The sequence below is a fragment of the Biomphalaria glabrata genome, chromosome 12, assembly GCF_947242115.1.
Source record: "Biomphalaria glabrata chromosome 12, xgBioGlab47.1, whole genome shotgun sequence".
In the NCBI taxonomy this organism is placed as follows: Eukaryota; Metazoa; Mollusca; class Gastropoda; family Planorbidae; genus Biomphalaria; species Biomphalaria glabrata.
The window spans coordinates 17,517,637-17,542,275 of record NC_074722.1 but is presented as its reverse complement, the minus strand read 5'-3'; the positions used below and the strand labels follow the sequence as shown (position 1 = coordinate 17,542,275).

Genomic DNA, 24,639 nt, shown 5'->3' with positions numbered 1-24,639 from the left:
CTAGATTTAGTTCTAGGTCTAGACAATATAGACTCTAGATCTAGACCTAGATAGATGTATTTCTAGATTTAGTTTGTATAAAAAATTGGAGAAAGTAATTTTTATTTGCGAGGCCAATTTAAGATTATACCTATTTATTTCTATCGTGTTGCCGATTTGTCAAATTTTGTAAGAAGAATAAAACTTTGTTAGTTTCTCTTTATTACATGTAACATTTTATTATAAATGTATGAGTAAGGTTAATAATTAATATTTTAAAAAAAAATATAAGAGTACGCTATATGAATATATGGAGGCGCGGCGGCTGAGTGGTAAAGTTCTTGGCTTTCGAAGTGGGGGTCCTGGGTTCAAATCCAGGTGAAGACTGGCATTTTTACATTCGGGATCTTTAGGACCCTCTGAGTCCATCCATCTCTAATAGGTATCTGACATTAGTTGGGGAAAAGTAAAAGGTCGTTATGCTGGCCATTTGACACCTTCGTTAACCGTGGAACATAGAAACATAATATGTCATCTAGGTCTAAAAGGGGAATTTTACTTAATAAATATATATAAAAAAGTACTTGTGTTTGTTAAAAATTCATTTTGAAAGATTTAAACTTTAAAAGAGAAAAATATTTTTTTTATATTATTATTATTATTATTTAGTGTCCAATGATATTTTAAATTTTTTAAATTTTAACGATCAAAACAAGACAATGGCTTGAATATTCCAGGTCCATTGGTGAATTCGATGGGGGCCGCCTCTGAGTTTGTATGATAACACAAACTCTCTTTGTAATCTTGTTTTTTTATTGGAGTAGGTTTTATCCTCAAACCTCTCTTAGCTACATTCATGAGATGCAGTAGCTGTAGGGGCGAGAGGGGGGTAAACTCAACCCCCCTTTCAGCTACTCTTGTGTAATTTAGTGATTGTAGCTTGGTTTTCTTTTTTTTTATTGGAAGGGGGTTTTGAGTGTATCTACATTAATGAAATTTAAATATAATAGTTTCCCCTCGGTTTTTTTTATTAGGCAGGGGAGATTTATAAACCCCGAAACCCCTTTGACTACGTTCATGGAATTTGATGACAATATTTGGCTTTATATTTTATATTGAAGAGGGATTTAAAACATCAAATCACTTTGGCAATACAAGGGTAAGTGATAGTCTAAAATTTTAATTAAACGAAAATACAGTCACAATTCCCTTTCCTTGTTGGGGGGGGGGGTTCATTTCGGGGTAGTGGGTTTGAACTCCAACCCCCCGGCTACCCCCATGTAGTCGATCTAGTCTAATTTTACTTAAGTCTTAGACTTACTCAACTGTAGAATGGCTATACCCAGTGAACTCCTTAGATGTATAGACATTAATTCAATGTAGAAGCTCAAGGCCTGACGTCCTAATATATATATTGGTTCTAGCTTAGGACCACCAAGAAATGGTTAGCAATGATATATAATATCTGGACTTATAAAGGATCCCAAAGTGCCTTATATCATTAATAACTTAGAGACTTTTCAAGTCTAAACACGGCACTGTACAATACTAGGTCCAGTGTACTTTACTAGGTCCAGTGTACAAGACTATGTCCAGTGTACAAGACTTTGTCCAGTGTACACGTCAATGTCCAGTGTACACGTCAATGTCCAGTGTACACGTCAATGTCCAGTGTACGTTACTATGTCCAATGTACAAGACTATGTCCAGTGTACTAGATCTATAAATAGACAAAACTTTCAATAATGCAATAGTTGTCTGTATCTAACCTCGCATCCAGCAGGCGTAGTAGTGTCTCTGGGAGGTGTACAGATGATATTAGCTTGTTCCCAGGGGCTCCCTTCTTCGCAGTAGCAGACGGAACCGTCTGGCCTTACGTAATCCTGATTCATTGAAACTAAGACGCCATCAATGTAGCAGTTTGGACCTTTGAAGAAATCACTCATACACATGAACACACGAACAAACTGAAGGGATTCTGTTAAGATCATTTATCATGTCTAACCTTTAAATGTTTTTAACAAAGTTGGCAAAATGTATACATGTCTATATAATGTTGTCATATATCGCTACAGTAAATTAAATTTAAAACAAAGTTAAATTAAAACAAGGTTACAAAGACAGTTTGTTTGGAAACACAAACTGAAAATCGGCCCCCGAAGTGGTCCACCCAGGCAGGTAAAAAGGCAGGTTTCAATATCATCAGAATGAAATTCTATTAAAGACAAATGACAGAAAATAATGATGAAATTGAAAGTGAAGTTAGATGTGAACCTGGCCTAACTGAAGTCTTATTATGAATATCTAATAGATCTAATTGTTTTGTAAAGGGCCAATCTCTTATTCCTCAAGAATTTCCGTTAGGTGTTCTATAGTGACTTTACAACATTGCAGTTCACGCAATAATATGAAAAACTACTTCTTAATTTTTGTTTTAAATTATGTTAAATTATTTTATAAACCTGTACATTTATTTTCGTCATGTAATGCTACAAGAACCACCTTTAAAAAATCATTTGTTTGAAACATGTATAAAATTAATATATGTGTATACAATGTGCATACATTAAAGTATATGCTCTTGTTAGAACTAGATATAAGTTTAAGATGTTAATAGCAATGCTTTGATTGATTGAAGCATTATCTTTATTAAACCAAAAAGCGGACCAAACTGTAGCCATGCTTGTACTGGTCATTTTTTCATGAGGGCATGCTTGTATTGGTCTTTGCTCATGAGGACATGCTTGTACTGGTCATTTATTCATGAGGACATGCTTGTACTGGTCATTTGTTCATGAGGACATGCTTGTACTGGTCATTTGTTCATGAGGACATGCCTGTACTGTCCATTTGTTCATGAGGACATGCTTGTACTGGTCATTTATTCATGAGGACATGCTTGTACTGGTCATTTGTTCATGAGGACATGCCTGTACTGTCCATTTGTTCATGTGTGCATGCACTCGATAATTGGGGAAATCATTTCACCGCAAACTTACCGTTTGGACAAACTTCACAACATTGGCCAGGTTCTCTGACTGCGTCCACACACTTGGGCACCATGCAGTCTGCCACGATACAAGACCATTCAAACTGCCCCAACCAGTTTGGTTCACATGAGCAGAAGGAACACGGGCCATCATCAACTGGTTTTTGTAAACCCTGATAAACATAATGAACTTTATTACCCATTCAGTGTCTCATTGTCTCCTAGGCAATTTATTCTAGCTGATATGAATGTCTCTTAGACAAGTTAGCTTAGCTAATATGAATGTCTCTTAGGTAAGTTAGCTTAGCTAATATGAATGTCTCTTAGGTAAGTTAGCTTAGCTAATATGAATGTCTCTTAGGTAAGTTAGCTTAGCTAATATGAATGTCTCTTAGGTAAGTTAGCTAATCAGTTTTGACGTTATAAAGAATAATTTTATTTTTAGTGTTTTAAAATAGCATCATGGCAATTGTAGAAATATTTCTTCCTTCTAAGTGTAATAAGTGAATCGAAGTGACAAATAATTTAGCATTTCAAGCTTGTCCTATGAATTTATTACATTTTCTAATAGCGGGTCTCTCATGCTCCCATTGCATGTCCACTGCTCTCTGATCCCATCTTTTATAAAAATTACTTTTCTACTGCGCATTTTTCATGTTGGTCCAATCTCTTTTGTAGATATTTTATGGGCGGGGGGGGGGGGGGGGAGGTGAATCGGAGAAAAGGTTTCCGTGCTGCTTTTTCTTTTAGGCAAACACAAATAGGTTTCAGTAGAGATTCGAACTCGAGCTCCTTTAATAGTTCACCGAGCGGTTTATGCAACTCAACCAAATATCTTATATCTCTTTTGTGGACAACTGGGGGAGAGTGGAGAGAAGATAGTGCGACTTAGTTCGAGTCCAATCCTAATCTTAAAAGGGAACCTCCACATTTCAAAAATATAAAATTTGTAGCAGAATATACATCTAAGAAATGAAGTAAAATTAATTTCACAAATACTCTATTTCTCTTTTTAATCAATATCATTTGCTTTTAGATTTAGTTAATAGTTGGAAGTGCGTATAGCTTGAAGAGAGTAGGGGCCTCCAGTAAAGTCACAGGGACACTTTTTATAAATATAAAGCACTGATAAGCTATGCTCGCTAATTTACGGACATAGTGCAGTGCACTACATCAATCTAAAAATAAGCAGTGCACTACATCAATTGACTATGCCATATACAGTGCACTCCATCAGTCTACTATGCCATATACAGTGCATTCCTTCAGTCATTTATGCCATATGCAGTGCACTCCATCAGTCATTTATGCCATATGCAGAGCACTGCATCGGTCATTTATACCACATGCAGAGCACTAAATCAGTCATTTATGCCATATGCAGTGCACTGCATCAATTGACTATGCCATATGCAGTGCACTACATCAATTGACTATGCCATATGCAGTGCACTCCATCAGTCATTTATGCCATATGCAGAGCACTCCATCAGTCATTTATGCCATATACAGAGCACTACATCAGTCATTTATGCCATATGCAGAGCACTCCATCAGTCATCTATGCCATATGCAGAGCACCACATCGGTCATCTATGCCATATGCAGAGCACTCCATCAGTCATCTATGCCATATGCAGAGCACCACATCGGTCATCTATGCCATATGCAGAGCACTGCTCACAGACAATGATTTAACTGAACTTCGAAAGAGCTTATATTTACTCCGTGGTCTGTACATAATGATGTGCACTGAACTATATATAAAGTCCTTGAAAATAACTAAAGTTTTTGTTTTCTCTCACCTCGCAGCCAGGGGGCGTAGTGAAGGGGGGTATACACAGGACCTCAGTCTCCCACGAGTTGTATTGACAAAAGCAGACAGAACCGTCGGGTCTTACATAGTCTTGATCCATTGGAACCAATACACCATCGATGTAGCAGTTTGGACCTTTGGAGAAATTGATGACTTCATTTGACAACTTTATACCATGTGCATACATTAAAGTACATGCTTTTGTTAGAACTAGATCTACGTTTAAGATGTTAATAGCAACATGATGAGATATTAGTTATGTCTCTCTCTAAGTCTGAAGTATTTCACACGTATGAAAACGATTTAAACGCCATCTCGACTGATTTGGCATATAGGAGGACATCTGGAAGTAATTTTAGCTTTCAAAAGATATGGAGATGTATCATAAGTCAGACACATTTAATAACAAAAAACTAACACCGAAGACAAGTGTAGACGGCAGAAAGTGAACGAAGTATGATTCGTCTGTGTTGTGGGTAGCAAAATATGTGGGTCTCAGATAGGTCTTGGACTATAGAACAACGTAAAATACTCCTCCATTACTTAGAAAAACTACAAACAAACAAGTTTTATAAAATGTGGGGCAATGTTTATGGACGACAAAAAAACTTCATATTTTATGTTCGAGGATTATATAGTTACGTCTTACATTGGCATGGGGATGGCCATATGTAAAAAGTGATGTTACTAAAACTCACTTATAAGAAAATACAATTTAATAGTTAGTTCCCCTGAGTTCCATAAATAGAGCACTAGGCTATAACGGGAAATACACTTTTTAAGTTAATTCAGTATTTAAGTACCAGGTGGCCTCGACTCGATTTATTAAGAAAGGATATATAATAATATATATATATATATACGAAGTCATTTTGGGAATATTTTTGTAAGTACGCTCGGGTAAAGACTTTCAATCTGAAGAGTTGTTTTTTTCGTTTTGCTAGTTCTCAATGTAATTCTACAAGGCGATTAGAATAGAACGTCTCTTAAGTCACCCCAACAGTGTTGAAAGGTCACAGCTCACGTCGTGTCGTTTTGGAATATTATTGGTTTGGAAGAAAGTCTTTGCAGTGCAACTTCTAAATGATTACGTTAATTTAATAAATAAATAAATAAAATAAATAATGGCTTTCATATGGCGAACATATAGCTCTACTTTCATGCTTATAGCATGCTCAGAGCGCTTTGGTCCAATCTCATTTGTGGACCAGTGGGGGATCTAGGAGAAGATTTTTCCGTGCTGCCCTTAGGCGCTCAGTAAACACAATCTGCCCGAGTCGGGCCAAGCCAAGTTCAAGCGCACTCGACCACGCTTCCCACTGCAATTAGTATATTCATAATGGCTTTAGTACGAAGCATCAATTGATACAAAATGTCTACATTATAGGGTTAAACGCATACTTTGTAAGAAAGTAAAATAGCGTATTTTTCCTGAGAGAATTAACAACATCGCGTTAATATTCTTATTGAGGGGCGTCTCTTTAACGCCGACCACCTTTCAGCTCACTAAAAAAAAAAAGATTGCTCTCTAGATAATAAGTGCCCTGTCCAGGGTAGGCTAACTGTTGGAGTATAAGAAGTTCATACCATTTCGCAAAGAATATCGCTGTTTGTAGTTCGGCTTGCTACCGTATGACCATGATGGTGTGCAAATATCTTTGGTGAAGGCGTTCAAGAAGTCTTAGCTGCTTTCTATAGAGTACTCAGGTCTCAGAGCCACACAGAGGGGTTGAGAGAACCACTGCTTGTTATTTCGTCATACTTTCGGTTGGAGGCGTCCAAAAGCACGACTTTCCCTGATCACATATCAACCTCCCTTTAAAGCAATGAGTCATTTGATACCATGCTTCCCAGATATGTGAAGTTGTCTATCAAGTTAAGGGATGCCTATTCGCGGTGATCTTTGGGGCTGAGTAGATTTTATTGGGTGACTTCTGGAACATGACTTCCGTTTTACAGAGGGTCTATAGTTAAACCAAAAGAAGCAGCAGCGTAATGAAAATTCGTTGACCGCGAGCTGGATATCATAAGGGCCGGCCTTAGGCCACTGTAACCTTTGCGGCCGCAGTGGGCTCAGAACCTCTAAAAACCCCGCGCTAATTCTAGGTGTACATTATTAATTAAATTAAACCATTATAACTTATAGTAGGGTTCCCGTGGTCTCCTTATTTTAAAGGAGCTCCTGGAAATCTCCTAAAATGATTAAAATCAACTGAAAACTCATAAAAATATCCTTACAATAGACGAATTTGTTATATATGGGGTGTCAATCAATATGGTAAACGCCAATCCTACGCGCGATTAATAAAACGGCATTGTCAGCTTTCATTTCAGCTTTCATTTAATAAAATGTAATGCAAAGACGAATTTATTTTCTAATACAAAATCTTAATTTTCACTTATTATCCTTATCCCTACCCTGACTGGGCCGCGCGCAATCCATTTCAAATAGGGCCCCACAAATGTTAGAGCCGGCCCTGTGTATCACGTTCAGTGTGCAAGTAAGGCGTAGAAATGCTGTGTTATGACCACTTCCTATGTTTTGGTACGGAGCAGTAGACTTCGAAACTTTAACATACTGCAATAATTCTCCAGCAAAATAACAACAAAGTAAAAGCTACCTATGGGTCTACGTAATTAAAGTGTAAACAATTTATATAGCCTTCAAAACATAATAACTAATCATACCTGGAAATATTAACTTTCATTATTTTTCTTCCATAGTTTCATAATAATAGATCAGTCAATAAGATGGTGCGCAAATGTTTAATTAGGCCAATTGATTCATTAAAACTTGTTCTTGTTTGCGAAGAAAAGTCTTATTATACTGCTGTGAACCTAGTGACGTAAGCGGTGTCAAGTTATTTTTCCATTGACGTCATATAGAAAATTTCATTAATTTTTCGATAATGAGACATTTTCAAACCCTTATAAAGGTCGACCTCGAGTTTTCCCGATGTGGCCAATGAGTTAAGAATTTTTTTCTCAATATTATGCACATACCTTGAAATTTTAAAGAAAATCGTTAGAGCCGTTTTCGAAATAAAATTTATCTATAAATATATATACAAGAATTGCTCACTTAAGAGTATAGGATGAAGTGATCTTTCTGAAATTTTAATAAACCCTACACATACCCAGCACAAGTTTATGCTGGAAATATCAGATCAATAGAAAAATGATAAAAAAGTACAAATAAAAGTATAGAAGCTTTTGACCTTAACGAAAGTGTAAGTTAATCGAAAAAAACTGAAAAAAATAACAAACAAACAAAGAGGCAAAATACAAGACGAGTGTATTTAAATATATAATATAATTTGAGAGAGTGCTTTTGTTACTAATGGAACACACCCTGCAATAGTGTTAACTTACCGTTGGGGCATTCTCCGCAACATTGGCCAGGTTTTGTAACGGCATCGACACAAGGTGGTCTCATGCAGGCTGCCATTGTGCAGGCCCATTCATTGTTAATACAAGTACAACCTCCACATGGACTATCTTCCAAAGGTTTCTCTATGCCCTGTTGGACAGATAGATATAAAATACATGGGGTATCTTTGAAATGTATCTCTATGCCCTGTGGGACAGATAGATATAAAATACATGGGATATCTTTGAAATGTATCACTATCATCTGTTGGACAGATAGATATAAAATACATGGGGTATCTTTGAAATGTATCTCTATGCCCTGTGGGACAGATAGATATAAAATACATGGGATATCTTTGAAATGTATCACTATCATCTGTTGGACAGATAGATATAAAATACATGGGGTATCTTTGAAATGTATCTTTATGCCACTGGCGGATCCAGGAGGGGGGGGGGCGGTAGGGGCGATCGCCCTCCCTTTTGGCCGACCACACCCGCCTTCGGGGGGGGGGGGGGGAAGGACGAATTTAAGTAAAGAAATCACACAATTTGTATACGAATTTATTACTTATGTTAATAATATATATTAATTATTTATATTTCAATCTATTTTTAGATTATTTCGCCCCCTCCCTCTAGAATATTGGCCGATTAGGTGGGGTGGGGAGGGGGTAATGTCATCAATCCCGCCCCCCTAAGCTTTCAAGTGGGGGGCGAAATCCATTTTATTTTTTAGAAATCACAGCTTGTCAATAGAATCAATTAAATATGATTCAAACTTGGTATTGATATTTTAACCGATTTTATATTATGTCGTTCTCCTGTTGGCCTATTGAGTGCACTAGCGGATCCAGAACTTTGGAGTGGGGGGGGGGCGATTTTTTTCCAAACCCTAACTCTAACGCCCAGTAAACCCTAACCTTATACATAAACGTGCGTACAGCACACACATATATACATATAAATATATTTATATATATATATATATATATTTATATATATATATATATATATATATATATATATATATATATATATATATATATATATATATATATATATATATATATATATATATATATATATATATATATATATATATATATAAGAATAAATAAGCAGTATTTCTCAGTATTTTCATGCATTCTTCACTGCAGAAACGCATTCTCCTGACATCTACAGCTCCTTATCCATCAGTGGAGTTCGGGGCGAAGCCCCGACGCCAAAAAGCGTTTTCTTGCATTTTTCATTGCAGAAACGCCTGCTTCTGACATCTATAGCTCCTTATCAATCAGTGGAGTTCTGGGCGAAGCCCCGACGCCAAAAGCGTTTTCTTGCATTTTTCACTGCAGAAACGCCTGCTCCTGACATCTACAGCTCACCATTCATCAGTGATTTTCGGGGCGTAGCCCCGACGCATAAAGCGTTTTCATGCATTCTTCACTGAAGAAACGCATTCTCCTGACATCTACAGCTCATTATTAATCAGTGGAGTTCGGGGCGAAGCCCCGACGCCAAAAAGCGTTTTCTTGCATTTTTTGCTGCAGAAACGCCTGCTCCTGACATCTACAGCTCACCATTCATCAGTGAGTTTCGGGGCGTAGCCCCGACGCATAAAGCGTTTTCATGCATTCTTCACTGAAGAAACGCATTCCCCTGACATCTACAGCTCATTATTAATCAGTGGAGTTCGGGGCGAAGCCCCGACGCCAAAAAGCGTTTTCTTGCATTTTTCACTGCAGAAACGCCTGCTCCTGACAACTACAGCTCACCATTCATCAGTGAGTTTCGGGGCGTAGCCCCGACGCATAAAGCGTTTTCATGCATTCTTCACTGAAGAAACGCATTCCCCTGACATCTACAGCTCATTATTAATCAGTGGAGTTCGGGGCGAAGCCCCGACGCCAAAAAGCGTTTTCTTGCATTTTTCACTGCAGAAACGCCTGCTCCTGACAACTACAGCTCACTATTCATCAGGGATTTTCGGGGCGAAGCCCCGACGCTAAAAGCGTTTTCTTGCATTCTTCGCTGAAGAAACACATTCTCCTTACCTAAAGCTCATTATTCATCCTATTAAAAAAGGACCTTTTGAATAATATTGTACTTGAAAAATATTCTAATTTGAATGTATACGCCCTTAATACATTGCAAATAAAACCGATTTGTTCCTTGAAAAGATCAGATACCCCACATATTTAGATTAAGGCTTTGAGGATCGCCGCCCAAAAAATAATTCGATAAAAATATTCAATAAAATTCAAGCATAAATTGTGAGTTATAGTCCCAAATTTAACTAGAACAAAATTAGATTGAGTAGAGGTTGGAAAAAAGGCTACTCATCTCAATCGTGACTCTTATACTGAAAATTTTTGTTTGAATTCTAACTTTTCCAAAGCAAAGTCTTTCTTAAAATAATTAAGATAAATTCATGTGAAATTACATAAACTCTGTCTGGAAATGGGAGGGGCGGTAGAATGAAACGATTTATCCTCGCTCCTTTTTATAATTTCTGCTAATGATTGCATTTGGCATTAAAGAATAAGGGTGGGGCCACTCGATACGAGAATTTAATTTATAGCATATATAAATTATATTAGTGGCTGATTTTTTTTTACATTTTGTAATTTCTTAACTATAATACAAAAAGAAAAATTATTGCTTTGTCCGAGGAGGGAAAGGAGATGGCATGTGTCGCCCCTCCCACCTTTTTCCTTTTATATTTTTTCCTTTTACATGATATACAAATGGTTTCACATATCAATTATATAGAAATTCAACTATTTTTGTTCACAAACTATGATTTCTCCATAAAAATATGACCGCCGCCCCCCCCCCCACTCAGAGGGCTAGAGCGGAGAGGGCAGTACATGCAATCGCCCCCCCCCCCTTTACCCCACCGAATCGGCCAAGATACCTGAAGGAGAGCGACATAATATCAAATTTATATATCAATGCAACTAATCTTGCTCACAAACTATGATTTCTCCATAAAAGTAGGACCGCCCCCCCACACTCAAAGGGTTTAGGTGGGAAGGGCAGTAGAGGTTTCGCCCCCCCCCCCACACACACACCAATCGGACAACAGGGGAACGACATAATATAAAGATCGGTTAAAATATCAATAACAAGTTTTAATCATATAGATATTTAATTGATTCTTTTGGCAAGCTGTGATTTCTACAAATAAATCGGACCGCCCCCCCCCCCCCCACTCAAAAGTTTATGGTTGGGGGGGGCGGATTGATGCTATCGCCCCCTCCCGACCCCACCTAATCGGCCAACATACTAGAGGGGGGGGGCGAAATAATCTAAAAATAGTTTGAAATATAAATAATTAGTATATATTATTAACAAAAGTAATAAATTCGTATACAAATTGTGTGACTTCTATACTAAAATTCGTCCGCCCCCCCCTTCGGGGGGGGGGGGGTCGGCCGAGTGGGGGGGGGCGATCGCCCCTACCGCCCCCCCCCCCTGGATCCGCCAGTGATTGAGTGTGTGGGCGGGGGAGGGGGGGGCTAATACCTCTGCTACCCTTCCCTCCTAAACCCTTTGAGTGGGTGGAGGGCTGTCCTATTTTTATGAAGAAATCATAGTTTGTGAACAAAATTTGTTGAATTACTGTATAATTTTTATATTATGTCGCTACCCTTCAAGTATCTTAGTCGATTCGGTGAGGTGGGCTGGGGCGATTGCATTTACTGCCCTCCCTACTTTAGCCCCATGAGTGGGTGGGGGCGGTCCAATTTTTATGGAGAAATCACAGTTGTGAACAAAATGAACTGAATATCTATATAATATATGCTATATATTGATATTTAAACCCATTTGTATTGTATGTCTTACTACACTCTAATATCACATTTTATTATTTTATTATAAAATGAAAAAGGGTTGTACCAGGTGGGAGGGGCGACACATGCGATCACCTCCGCCCATTGTATTTCAGAAATTACAAAATTAAAATAAACTGTCACTAATATAATTTATATATGCTATATTCTTTAATGTCAAATGCAATCATTAACAGAAATTATAAAAAAGAGCGAGTATTAATCGTTTTCACTCAACCGCCCCATCCCTATCCAGACGAAAACATGACGTTTTAAAAAAGAATAGCCAAATATGGCGACAGAGGTTAAGTCATTGTACATGAATTGATCATTTATTATTTTAAGAAATACTTCGTTTTGGAAAAATTTAGAATTCATACGAAATTGTTCAGAATGAGAGAAACTATCCAGATTGATACTGAACCCAAATAATATTTTCCTATTCATCTTGTTCCAAACTTTACTGATATTTTTGTATTGTGTAAATAAATTTGAAACAATAATTTACAATTTATGATTCAATCCTAAAAATGCAAAAAAAAAAAAAATTAGAGTAGAATCTAATTGGTCCACTTAATTTCTCCTCCCATTTCCGAAATTTTTTGTTTAGAGCTTTGAATTATAGTTCTGTAACAAAACAAAATTACAAACATATATTTCTTTGTAGCTGATCTAACATTTGACCAATACCAGTCAAAACAATTGACTTATTTGATGATGGTCTCTTTTAGTTTCTAGATCTTTGAACTAGTTTTTCTTTTCAACAAACTGCTAACTATTTATTGCGGAGTTTAGTTCAAATAAAATTCAATATACTAAAGAAATTAATCAACACAATCTCAACAACTAAAAACACAATCCTACAATCGGTAACACAATCTCCACAACTAAAAACACAATCCTACAATCGGTAACACAATATCCACAACTAAAAATTACAATCCTACAATCTGTAGCACAATCTCTACAACTAAAAATTACGATCCTACAATCTGTAGCACAATCTCCATAAATAAAACACAATCCTACAATCGGTAACACAATATCCACAACTAAAAACACAATCCTACAATCGGTAACACAATCTCTACAACTAAAAATTACAATCCTACAATCTGTAGCACAATCTCCATAACTAAAACACAATGTAACAACCTGTAACAAAATCTCCCTGACCAAAAAAACACAATGTAACAATCTGTAACACAATCTCAACAAATACAAATGAAAATCCACGATCTGCAATACAATCTCCATAACTATAAACCCAACCCTTCAATCTGTAACACAATCTCCATTACTAAAACACATTCATTCAATCTGTCACACAATCTCTATAACTAAATACACAAATCTACAATCTGTACAATCCCCATACAACAATATTTGTTTACCTCACATTGAAATGGTGTCACTGGTGTCTCAATGAAAGTTGTCTCTATGGCGATTGTCTGTAAAAATAAAATGGCAAGTCGAGATTAGAATGAGGAACACTTACAACAAAGTAATATACAAATAGTTTTTGTAAAAGTTCATAATTCCTTCTGTATGAAGCGTGTGATAACAACTGATTCCACAATACATATTGTATATTTCTTGTAATGATTCATAATTGCAAGAAGTCTATCTAGTGAGCTTCACACTATCAAGTTCTTGTTGTAGCCACCAAAAAATGTCTCCATAAGACTGTGCCTAAACTGTTCTAGTAAGTCTTTTGGTTTACTCAACTCTGGACTGAAAATAAAGACATTTTGTATTTCAGTTAAGTTCGTTTTTGTCCCCATCTAAACCGTGTTCAGAATCAAAACACATTATAGCCAATTGTAATTATTAGTTGATAATATATTTAAACAAGGTTACAAAGACAGTTTGTGTGGAAAAAAGGCAGGTATCAATATTTTCTGAAAAAAACATTAGAATGAAGTTCTATCTAAGACAAATGACAGAGAAGAATGGAGAAAGAAAGTTGAAAGAACTTGTGTGGTGCCCCAGCGGTCCAGCAGACCAAAGGATAGGTGAATGTGAAGTTAAATGCGAACCTGGCCTAACTGATTGTCTTATAATGAATATCTAATTGATCTAATTTATTTGTAAAAGGTCAATCTCTTATTCAAATCCTCAAGAAAAAACATTTGCGTAACAAAAAAAAAATAGTTAAGTGTACTATTTGTGTAGTGCAGTACTGCAGTTCACGCGATACTATGAAAACCTACTTGTGAATTGTTGTTTTAAATTAGGTCCAACTTATATGCATACTAAAGTATAAGCTAGTCCTTAAAGTTTATTGTTAGATTACATTTAGTTTTTAATCAACTGCGTCATTTTAGTTTTTTTCGCTGTTTATTTTTCTATTCTCTTTGGGGCCACCTAATTGACTTCGCTTAGGGTCTCCAATTATCTAAGTCCGGTCCTGCCCTTACCACCTATTTGATTCAATTGTTTTTAGGTAATCCATTTGCATTATTTCCATTGTCACCAGCTAATGTTACTCCGCATTCTTCGGCTATTATCGAAATAATGTTGTCGTCAACTAGATCTATTGATTTCATAACCTAATTTGGCTAGATCTATTGATTTCATAACCTAATTTGGCTAGATCTATTGATTTCATAACCTAATTTAACTAGATCTATTGATTTCATAACCTAATTTGGCTAGATCTATTGATTTCATAACCTAATTTAACTAGATCTATTGATTTCATAACCTAATTTAACTAGATCTATTGATTTCATAACCTAATTTAACTAGATCTATTGATTTCATAACCTAATTTAACTAGATCTATTGATTTCATAACCTAATTTAACTAGATCTATTGATTTCATAACCTAATTTGGCTAGATCTATTGATTTCATAACCTAATTTGGCTAGATCTATTGATTTCATAACCTAATTTAACTAGATCTATTGATTTCATAACCTAATTTAACTAGATCTATTGATTTCATAACCTAATTTAACTAGATCTATTGATTTCATAACCTAATTTAACTAGATCTATTGATTTCATAACCTAATTTAACTAGATCTATTGATTTCATAACCTAATTTAACTAGATCTATTGATTTCATAACCTAATTTGGCTAGATCTATTGATTTCATAACCTAATTTGGCTAGATCTATTGATTTCATAACCTAATTTAACTAGATCTATTGATTTCATAACCTAATTTAACTAGATCTATTGATTTCATAACCTAATTTGGCTAGATCTATTGATTTCATAACCTAATTTGGCTAGATCTATTGATTTCATAACCTAATTTAACTAGATCTATTGATTTCATAACCTAATTTAACTAGATCTATTGATTTCATAACCTAATTTAACTAGATCTATTGATTTCATAACCTAATTTAACTAGATCTATTGATTTCATAACCTAATTTAACTAGATCTATTGATTTCATAACCTAATTTAACTAGATCTATTGATTTCATAACCTAATTTAACTAGATCTATTGATTTCATAACCTAATTTAACTAGATCTATTGATTTCATAACCTAATTTAACTAGATCTATTGATTTCATAACCTAATTTAACTAGATCTATTGATTTCATAACCTAATTTAACTAGATCTATTGATTTCATAACCTAATTTAACTAGATCTATTGATTTCATAACCTAATTTAACTAGATCTATTGATTTCATAACCTAATTTAACTAGATCTATTGATTTCATAACCTAATTTGGCTAGATCTATTGATTTCATAACCTAATTTAACTAGATCTATTGATTTCATAACCTAATTTAACTAGATCTATTCTAGACCTACATGTTAACTGACCTTGCAGACACCCTAATACATATTCGCTCATTTATTTATTTGTTTTCTGATTGAAAGTTAATTATTCTTTTACCTTTTTTAAATTTGTAAATATTTAATATAATAAATAAGGGTTCTAGTCACCTGCGTTGAAGCACAGTATGTCTCTTACAATAAAAAAAAAGTGTTTATATATTTTTATAAGCGCAGTCAATGGTATGAACTCATATTTCATTTTTTTTAAATATATGTTCCTGTGTGTTTATAGTCCAAGAAAATATCCAATGTACTTTATCTTATTGTATTAATATTGCATTAATAAATACAGATTTTAGGACCAAGCTTATAAAACCATCCTCTGTTTTACTGAAAACCACAGTTTACATTGAGCCTACTTCGAGTTCTTTGATTCTCATAGTGACACCTCTATCGACATTTAAGTGCTGTGTATTAGATACTGGTCCAATTTCTTTGCTTGTTTTTCTAAACCTTTCTCGGCCCCATCACCCTGTACTGTCTGATCCATAATAGTTGTACAGATGCTGCGCATTACATTCTTTTCACGTCCTTTCTCTTTTGGATCTATGTCACCAGAAATGGTGTTGAGCCAACACTATGAAGCAAACTTCTCAACTTTAACGTTACGGAAGCCAATAATGTGCACATGACCTAGGTAAAATGTGAGAAACTCTTTATTCTGTACAGTAAAGAAGCAAATCAGTTAATCTGTAGATGAGGTTATATACAGATTAAAAGATTACGAGCTTCAGCGGAAACATAAATACAGAACATTCTTGTCGATTTTAGGCTAGTCACTATTTCCTTCCAAAGTGAGTAGATAACTCTTTCTGTTTTTTTTTCAGGTGCATTTTAGATTTACAGTTGTACTTCGTGTCATAAAACGATGCAACATAACCGTATAATACAATCCAATGTAAACAAGAGATGCGCCAGAGTTACAAACATTCTACTCTTTTCTTTGCGGCTAATGGAAGGGCAGGTTGAATTAAAACACTTAATAAGGTCCCCACCCCTCCTTATTGAAATAAATTTTTATGAATAATTAATGTTTTGTTTAAGATATAGACTCTCCCATGTGTTTATAGATGTTGAAAAAAAAAAGAAAGATAATGTTATATATAATTAGGAAAAGTAACTAATTGCTATTATACAAAATGTGTATTATTTCTTTAAAAAAAACCTACCGCACCCATCTCCATGGTCTAGGAATGTATTGGTGGAGTAATGATTGGAGGAATGATTGAAGGAATGATTGGGGCGATGGCGACAGCCGTCCCCCCTCCCACTGAACCTCATGAGAAATCTTGAGAAAACCAAATGGTATAGTAGTGGCTCCAGGTCAACAGGTAACCCCGTCTAACATGACATTCCTCGTCTGACATGACATTCCACGTCTAACATGACATTCCACGTCTGACATGACATTCCACGTCTGACATGGCGGTGCACGTCTAACATGACGTCCACGTCTAACATGGCCGTCAGCGTCTAACATTCCACACTTTTAGAAGACCAAATTTCCGTGGGCAACAGTTGGGAAAAGGCTGTGGATGTCGCCTATGACCGAGCTCTGGGGAGAGAGCTTGCCGCCCTTTGCGTCACGAGAGGACCTAATTCTAAGCAAATAAAAATATATAAAGGAAAACTTCCAACTCGAAACAGTTCACAGACCAACTAAAATTTCAATCGTATTTAAAAAACAACATGGCAATCATTGAAGTTTAAAGATAACGACTTCTCCAGGAAAATAACTTCAGGTACAATTGTCTAAATACACAAATTTAGTCAGCACAAAGTGAACACTTGTTTTTTAAATAGCTTACTTCTGCTTCTGGCGTAACAATGACGTCAGCTTCTTTTGCCACTTGACCTTGATTAACTCCAATTAAAAGTGCCACTAACACCAAAAGTAAAAATGACTTAAAACACAACATCTTAACCAGGATTGGTGCACGCGATTTGAGACCGCTCTCTGAAATTGAGTTGACTTTATGGGACAAGAAAAATCAATCGTCTTGATTGAGCTCTATGTTAATATTAAGTCTTTCTGAAACGTCCATTGATACAGGGAGTTTTACTTTTCGGTCCTTCAATGGTAGATGGTATTCCATTGAATTCACATCGATTTATTTATAGGGATTATACCACACGTTAAACGATTGGATTAAACATTTCTTAATATCTGCTATTGAAAAATGAAAGTGATGTCTATGAGATTTGTCAAAATAAATAAATAATCATCTCTCTCTTTTTTTTTCTACTGAGGGTTTGCCAACTCAGACTTTGAAGAGACGTTTTAAGCAGATTTGAGTAGTAAGAAAAGGATTTAAAAAAACACACTTATAGTAGAAATGTAGAAATGTGGAGATGGAGATATAATTTCAAATGCAAAAACAAATTTCAGTTTCGAAACAACGATTTGATGTGTTTGTGTCAGTCTTTGTAATGGAATAGAATCTTAGATCGTTTCAAGTATTAGGATAGTACAATCAACATTTTACAAAGTAGTATGAAGAATCAAAATCTTTTAAATCTAGAGTAATAGGATGATACAATCCAAATCTTATAAAGTAATAGCATGATACAATCCAAATCTTATAAAGTAATAGGATGATACAATCAAAATCTTATAAAGTAATAGAATGATACAATCCAAATCTTATCAAGTAATAGGATGATACAATCCAAATCTTATGAAGTAATAGAATGATACAATCAAAATCTTGCGGCTGTGCCCAAACATGGGAAAGATTTCGGGAATCAACCCTGAGAAAAAATTAGGAGCATCTATTGAACACCTCTGAGTTCATTCAGCTCTAATGGGTACCTAACATTGGTAGGGGAAAAGTAAAGGCCATTAATCGCTGTGCTGACACGCTCGTTAACCGTGGGCCACAGAAATAGATGACCTTTACATCATCTTGCTTATAGACTGCAAGGTTTGAAAGGGGTTTTTACATATAATTTTGTTTCCAGTTAGTTTTTTTAAAAAAGGTTCCATTTCAGAATCCGTTGAACAGAAATTTACTTCATAATTAAGCGACCAACAAAACATGGTGGACTCAGGTTTGCAATTGTTTTTGATATCTTAACTCGACAGGCAGATGTGACTTCAAAAAACACAAAAACAAGATGTTTACGTGCTACGCGTGTCCTGACAAACTAAACAGGTCCTCCCCCCCCCCTCGCGGGGCCGCTTCAAATCAAGGGTTACCCCAATACGTTTATAAACACACCAATGAGAAATCAATGTTTTCTGTAGTGTAAACAGATGTTACCAGCATACTCGCACATGAACAAACACACATAGACCAATCATAAAAGTCTCAAAAGTTGAATTCTATTATTAATACAGTAACGATGTCAGGAGGGGTGATTCTACCTTCACTAATAAACAGGGGGAACCAATCCTCCACCATGCCATACTCTTGAGTTCCGTCTCTTATACCTCGGTAGTGAGTCTCTACGTGCAGGAGTTAAAAGAATGTTTTAATTTACTTTCAAATAATTTATTTTTAGCGGCACATGAAAGGGGAAAAACCCTCTCTTAGTATTGTGTAGTCTCTCTGTCCGTTTGTCAGTCATGTCTAGTCTCATAAACAAAAAATATTTTGGAAATCCGATTATATATTTTTCAGTTAGCTATATGTAAGAATCATCTAATCTTATCTCTGCTTGCTTCCTAATCGCGTCGCCATGTATTCCTGGGCCGTCCCCTCTTCCTCTTTCCTTGGAGATTTTAGAATAGAAACCTTAAATTGACTGCACAAAAGTAATAGCGGCCTATTCTCAATTTTATCCTAACTTTGAAAAATAAAAATCTCTTGTCCCATCTAGAATTATACAATGGGGAAACAAAAATACTGGGAAATAATCTTCCGAGACTTATTGAGATGCTGGTCGTCTAGAGATTGAGTACAAAGGACTCGTGCACTCGAATGTGCTTGATAAGAGAACGTCTAAAGAATTTAAAAGAATGACAAAATGAATTATGGGAGCGTCATAAGTCGAAGGGATTAAACAAATTCCTGAAATGTTCAACTTTTTAAGCGGTTCACTGTTAGAATAGGATTCTCTCTCTAGGTTAAATCCCTGACAATGTTCTCTAGAATGCGTATTCTTTAAAAAGAAATATATAAATGTGACAGATGTATAAGACAAGCAAACAACACCAGACATTTTGAGCCATTTACTGGTATCATTTCCGTCTTCTTAATCTTTATTGAAAGAGAGAGAGAGAGAGAGAGAGAGGATAGAGAGAGAAAGAGGAGTGGAGAGAGAGAGAGAGAGGGGTGGAGAGAGTTGGGAGAGAGGGAAGGGGAGGGGGAGAGAGAAAGAGAGGGGGGGAGAGAGAAAGAGAGGAGGAGAGAGAGAAAGATAGAGAGGGGGAGACAGAGAACGAGAGGAGGAGAGAGAGAGAAAGAGAGGGGGAGGGAGAAAGAGAGGGGGAGAGAGATGGAAGATTTGAGAGAAAGAGAGGAGAGAGAGAGAAAGATAGAGAGGGGGAGACAGAGAACGAGAGGAGGAGAGAGAGAGAAAGAGAGGGGGAGGGAGAAAGAGAGGGGGAGAGAGATGGAAGATTTGAGAGAAAGAGGAGAGAGAGAGGGGGGAGAGAGACAGAGAGGAGGGAGAGAGAGGGTAGAGAGAGAGGGGGAGAGAGAGGGGAGGGAGACAGAGAAGTGAGAGAGATAGGAGAGGGAGAGGAGAGGGAGAGAGAGAGGAGGGAGAGAGAGAAAGAGAGGGGGAGAGAGAGAAAGAGAGGAGGAGAGAGAGAGCGATATGTGGAGATAAACCATTTGGTACCATTGGGTACCCTATCTGACCACAACAAAATTTTGCGCATACATTCCAAGCCCCAAAAATGACAGACAATAAATTCTAACAGTTTAAAGATTGAAATATCTTTCCAGTAGTATCCCAATTAAAAGGGTTGTTTTTATAGACTAGTGTTTCTCAAACTTTAGGGAACACTCATAGACGTACAAGAATGTAAGTCTTTATAATAAATCAGATTCTTTTTCATTGATAGCTTAAGTCTTTCATGCACTGCACTGTATACTTTCAGTTTTGTGGATATGCTGAGCCCTTTACGTTGCCACACTTGTCCTTTACGTTGCCACACTTGTCCTTGACGTTGCCACACTTGTCCTTGACGTCTGCCACACTTGTCCTTGACGTCTGCCAAAAGCAGCAATGGCACGAGCAACACGGAAGTCAACCTCATCATCTAGGTTGGCGTTTGCTGATATGGTGCTTCTCAGATAGTGCTGTAGTTCTCCCGTCACTCTTATGTGCATCATAGTCCTGGACCCTATATTCGCGCCACACCAAAAAGTTAAACTCCTTCCACATACGCTGTCTAAGGAGTATCCATAAGGTGCGTTGGTCCGACCACATACCAGACACAGAAATCTTAAAGCTGTCCAACATGAACAGTATCAATGCGACAGTGAAAAGGTCCCAACTTCGATGGGCGGGACATGTAGTCCGCATTCCAGACAATCGCCTTCCCAAACGACTTCTGTTCGGGAGTTGTGTGCAGGAAAGTGCTCCTAGAGAAGTCAATACAAGCGCTATAAAGACACCCTCAAGAGCTCCTTTAAGGAATGCGATATTGACATTCACGTCTGGGAAGCACTAGCTCTCGATCGCTCCTCATGGCGTGAAGCTTTAAGTCTCGGAGTCTCAAGATTTGAAGCAAGAAGAGTGGCCAGGGTGAAAGAGCGCCGAACCAACAAAAAGCTGAGTATGCGGCCGGTTTTTCAAAACGAGGATTGGACCTTACAGTCATCTTCGAGTCCATAGGAAATAAGGAATGTGCTCATCTTCAATCACGAAGGAGGAGCTATATATATAAGTCTTCCATAATGGATTTGAGCATTGGTACAAAAAAAAAATTTGCACCTAAGGTCACAATGGAAAAATGTGAATGACTCATTATTGAATATATTTGTTTTTCCTTTTTAATGACCTTAATTTGTAAAATACTCATTAAAATACTTCTTTCTTTCTTTTTTTATTTAATTTTTTGTTCTGAATGTTGCTCTCTACGCCTCTACCTAGTTGCACTCTTAGCCATCAACACCGTAAGACAAAATGTAATAAAAATAATCACAATAATTTGATAATTAAAGTTGCAACGTAAAATAACGGTACCGACTCATATAATAAGAGTTGTTAATTTAATGACAGTATTACCTTTACGAAAATATTAAGGATTTTCTGCGATGTTATAGATTTAGAATTAAGAAGTTCAACATTGTGCTTGGGAAAAAAATATATTATTTAAGTTTTTTTCTTTTTGATTTCAAATTCTCACACACCAGTTGTCATCAAGGCCACACATATTTTATTTACAATGGATATCTTCTATCTTCATAGTTGATTGTATTTACACTGGATATATTCTATCTTCATAGTTGATTTTATTTACAATGGATATATTCTATCTTCATAGTTGATTTTATTTACAATGGATATATTCTATCTTCAGAGTTGATTTTATTTACAATGGATATATTCTATCTTCAGAGTTGATTTTATTTACAATGGATATATTCTGTCTTCAGAGTTGATTTTATTTACAATGGATATATTCTATCTTCATAGTTGATTTTATTTACAATGGATATATTCTATCTTCATAGTTGATTTTATTTACAATGGATATATTCTATCTTCATAGTTGATTTTATTTACAATGGATATATTCTATCTTCAGAGTTGATTTTATTTACAATGGATATATTCTATCTTCAGAGTTGATTTTATTTACAATGGATATATTCTATCTTCAGAGTTGAATTTTATTTACAATGGATATATTCTATCTTCAGAGTTGATTTTATTTACAATGGATATATTCTATCTTCAGAGTTGATTTTATTTACAATGGATATATTCTATCTTCATAGTTGATTTTATTTACAATGGATATATTCTATCTTCATAGTTGATTTTATTTACAATGGATATATTCTATCTTCATAGTTGATTTTATTTACAATGGATATATTCTATCTTCATAGTTGATTTTATTTACAATGGATATATTCTATCTTCAGAGTTGATTTTATTTACAATGGATATATTCTATCTTCATAGTTGATTTTATTTACACTGGATATATTCTATCTTCAGAGTTGATTTTATTTACACTGGATATATTCTATCTTCATAGTTGATTTTATTTACAATGGATATATTCTATCTTCATAGTTGATTTTATTTACAATGGATATATTCTATCTTCATAATTGATTTTATTTACACTGGTTATATTCTATCTTCATAGTTGATTTTATTTACAATGGATATATTCTATCTTCATAGTTGATTTTATTTACAATGGTTATATTCTATCTTCAGAGTTGATTGTATTTCGTCATCCTAACTCTACTGGAAAGTTTTAATTGTTCTGAGTTTTTAAAGAAGTAAAACATCCTTAAACTGTAGTTCAGCTAGATAGGGTAGACAGTCTTCCCTAGTGTACTTTTAATCAAGAGTATATCTTCCCTTTCTCATTGTTACGAGAGTTAGCTGAACACTTTAATTTATTATTCAAATGTATCTAGATAAAACAACATGTAAAACTTCTCTAGTTGTAATTTAGGATGCAATGGCCAATTATATACTTAAAACAGATGCTCTTTAGTCCAAATATTATATTTTTTTTTTAGAGATTAAAATACATAAAGGAGAAGGAAAATTCTGAATTCAAGCCTCTGCTGCCTTGCAGCTATACCCAATCATGGGAAAGGCTTCGGGAGTCAACCCTGATACCCTTTGGTAGCTTGCAACACCCAGAGCTACACCCTGGCAGAGCCTGCAACGCCGCTGACACCAAACTGTATCGACACTTGCCGTTCCTATGGACACATCAGCTGCTAGGAGAGGTGGGAAACGGATATGGGGGCGACATTGCTCCGACCCTGCTCATGCCAGACATTCATCTCATTCCCATGAGATGATACATAGTCGCTTCGCCTCTGAAGAAGGCCATGATACATTAACAAGCAGATAAATGTATAAAATAAATGTAGCATTCTATTCCGTATCGCTACTATCTCAAGGCTCCTTTTGTTGTTTTACCGGTTTCTCATAGAACCATGTAATTAGGTTTTTAAAATTACTTTAAGGATCATTAAAGGAAAAAACAGTCTTATACACTGGCAGATCTGGGTAAGGGGGAGGTGAGGTAACTTGACCCGCCCTACTCGACTATCCCTCCCTTGCAGGGGGAGTGCTGACAAATTATTTACTTATTGTAACTACACAATCATTATTTAATTTTTTTATTATATTTTTATTGTCGTCCCCTCTGGTCTGTTGAACGATTGCTGGGGATGTATGGGGCAGGTACGTTTCTTGCTACCACTCCACCACGACCCCGGTGTGAGGGGGGGGTTAATTTTTTTTATTTTTGCAAAAACCACACTCTGTGAACGAAATTAGTCAAATATCTATATAATTATGCTGGCTTATGAATATGTTAACTTATTGTATAGTATGTCGCACTAGACTCAAATCTAAAATTCAATCATTTGTAAATTTGAAATGAAAGAGGGTGGTCGGTGCCAAGTTGGACCGTAGTAGAAGCAATCTTTAGTAAAATAGGGCCACTTTTGAGTTTGTGTGATAATAGAAAATCTCTTGTAATGTTGTTCATTTTTTTTCATTTTAAGCAACAGACGTTTTTATCCATTATCTCTCCAGTTTCTTGTGTATGTATGTATGTTGTTGTTTTTTTGGGAGGTGGGGGGTCAGAAATGCATAAATCAAATAAAACTTAGAAAAAAACATGCGCAAAATCTTGGGATCTCTTAAAAAAAAAGATACACGTAG

General features: G+C 35.8%; 1 protein-coding gene across 2 annotated transcripts in view; it reads right to left on the bottom strand.

Moving 5' to 3' along the window:
- Nucleotides 1-17,780, bottom strand: part of LOC106059709 (kielin/chordin-like protein) — a 54,410-nt gene extending 36,630 nt beyond the window's left edge. The window contains exons 1-6 of one of the 2 annotated variants that reach the window (XM_056006569.1): nucleotides 17,619-17,780; nucleotides 13,387-13,443; nucleotides 8,157-8,304; nucleotides 4,774-4,919; nucleotides 2,979-3,141; nucleotides 1,749-1,906 (exon numbers count right to left, since the gene is read on the bottom strand). In XM_056006569.1, the coding sequence (XP_055862544.1) occupies nucleotides 1,749-1,906; nucleotides 2,979-3,141; nucleotides 4,774-4,919; nucleotides 8,157-8,304; nucleotides 13,387-13,443; nucleotides 17,619-17,729 (783 nt within the window). In that variant the 5' untranslated portion in view covers nucleotides 17,730-17,780. The remainder of the gene's footprint in view (nucleotides 1-1,748; nucleotides 1,907-2,978; nucleotides 3,142-4,773; nucleotides 4,920-8,156; nucleotides 8,305-13,386; nucleotides 13,444-17,618) is intronic. The other variant, XM_056006570.1, reaches the window with a different exon arrangement.
- Nucleotides 17,781-24,639: the final 6,859 nt, after the last annotated feature.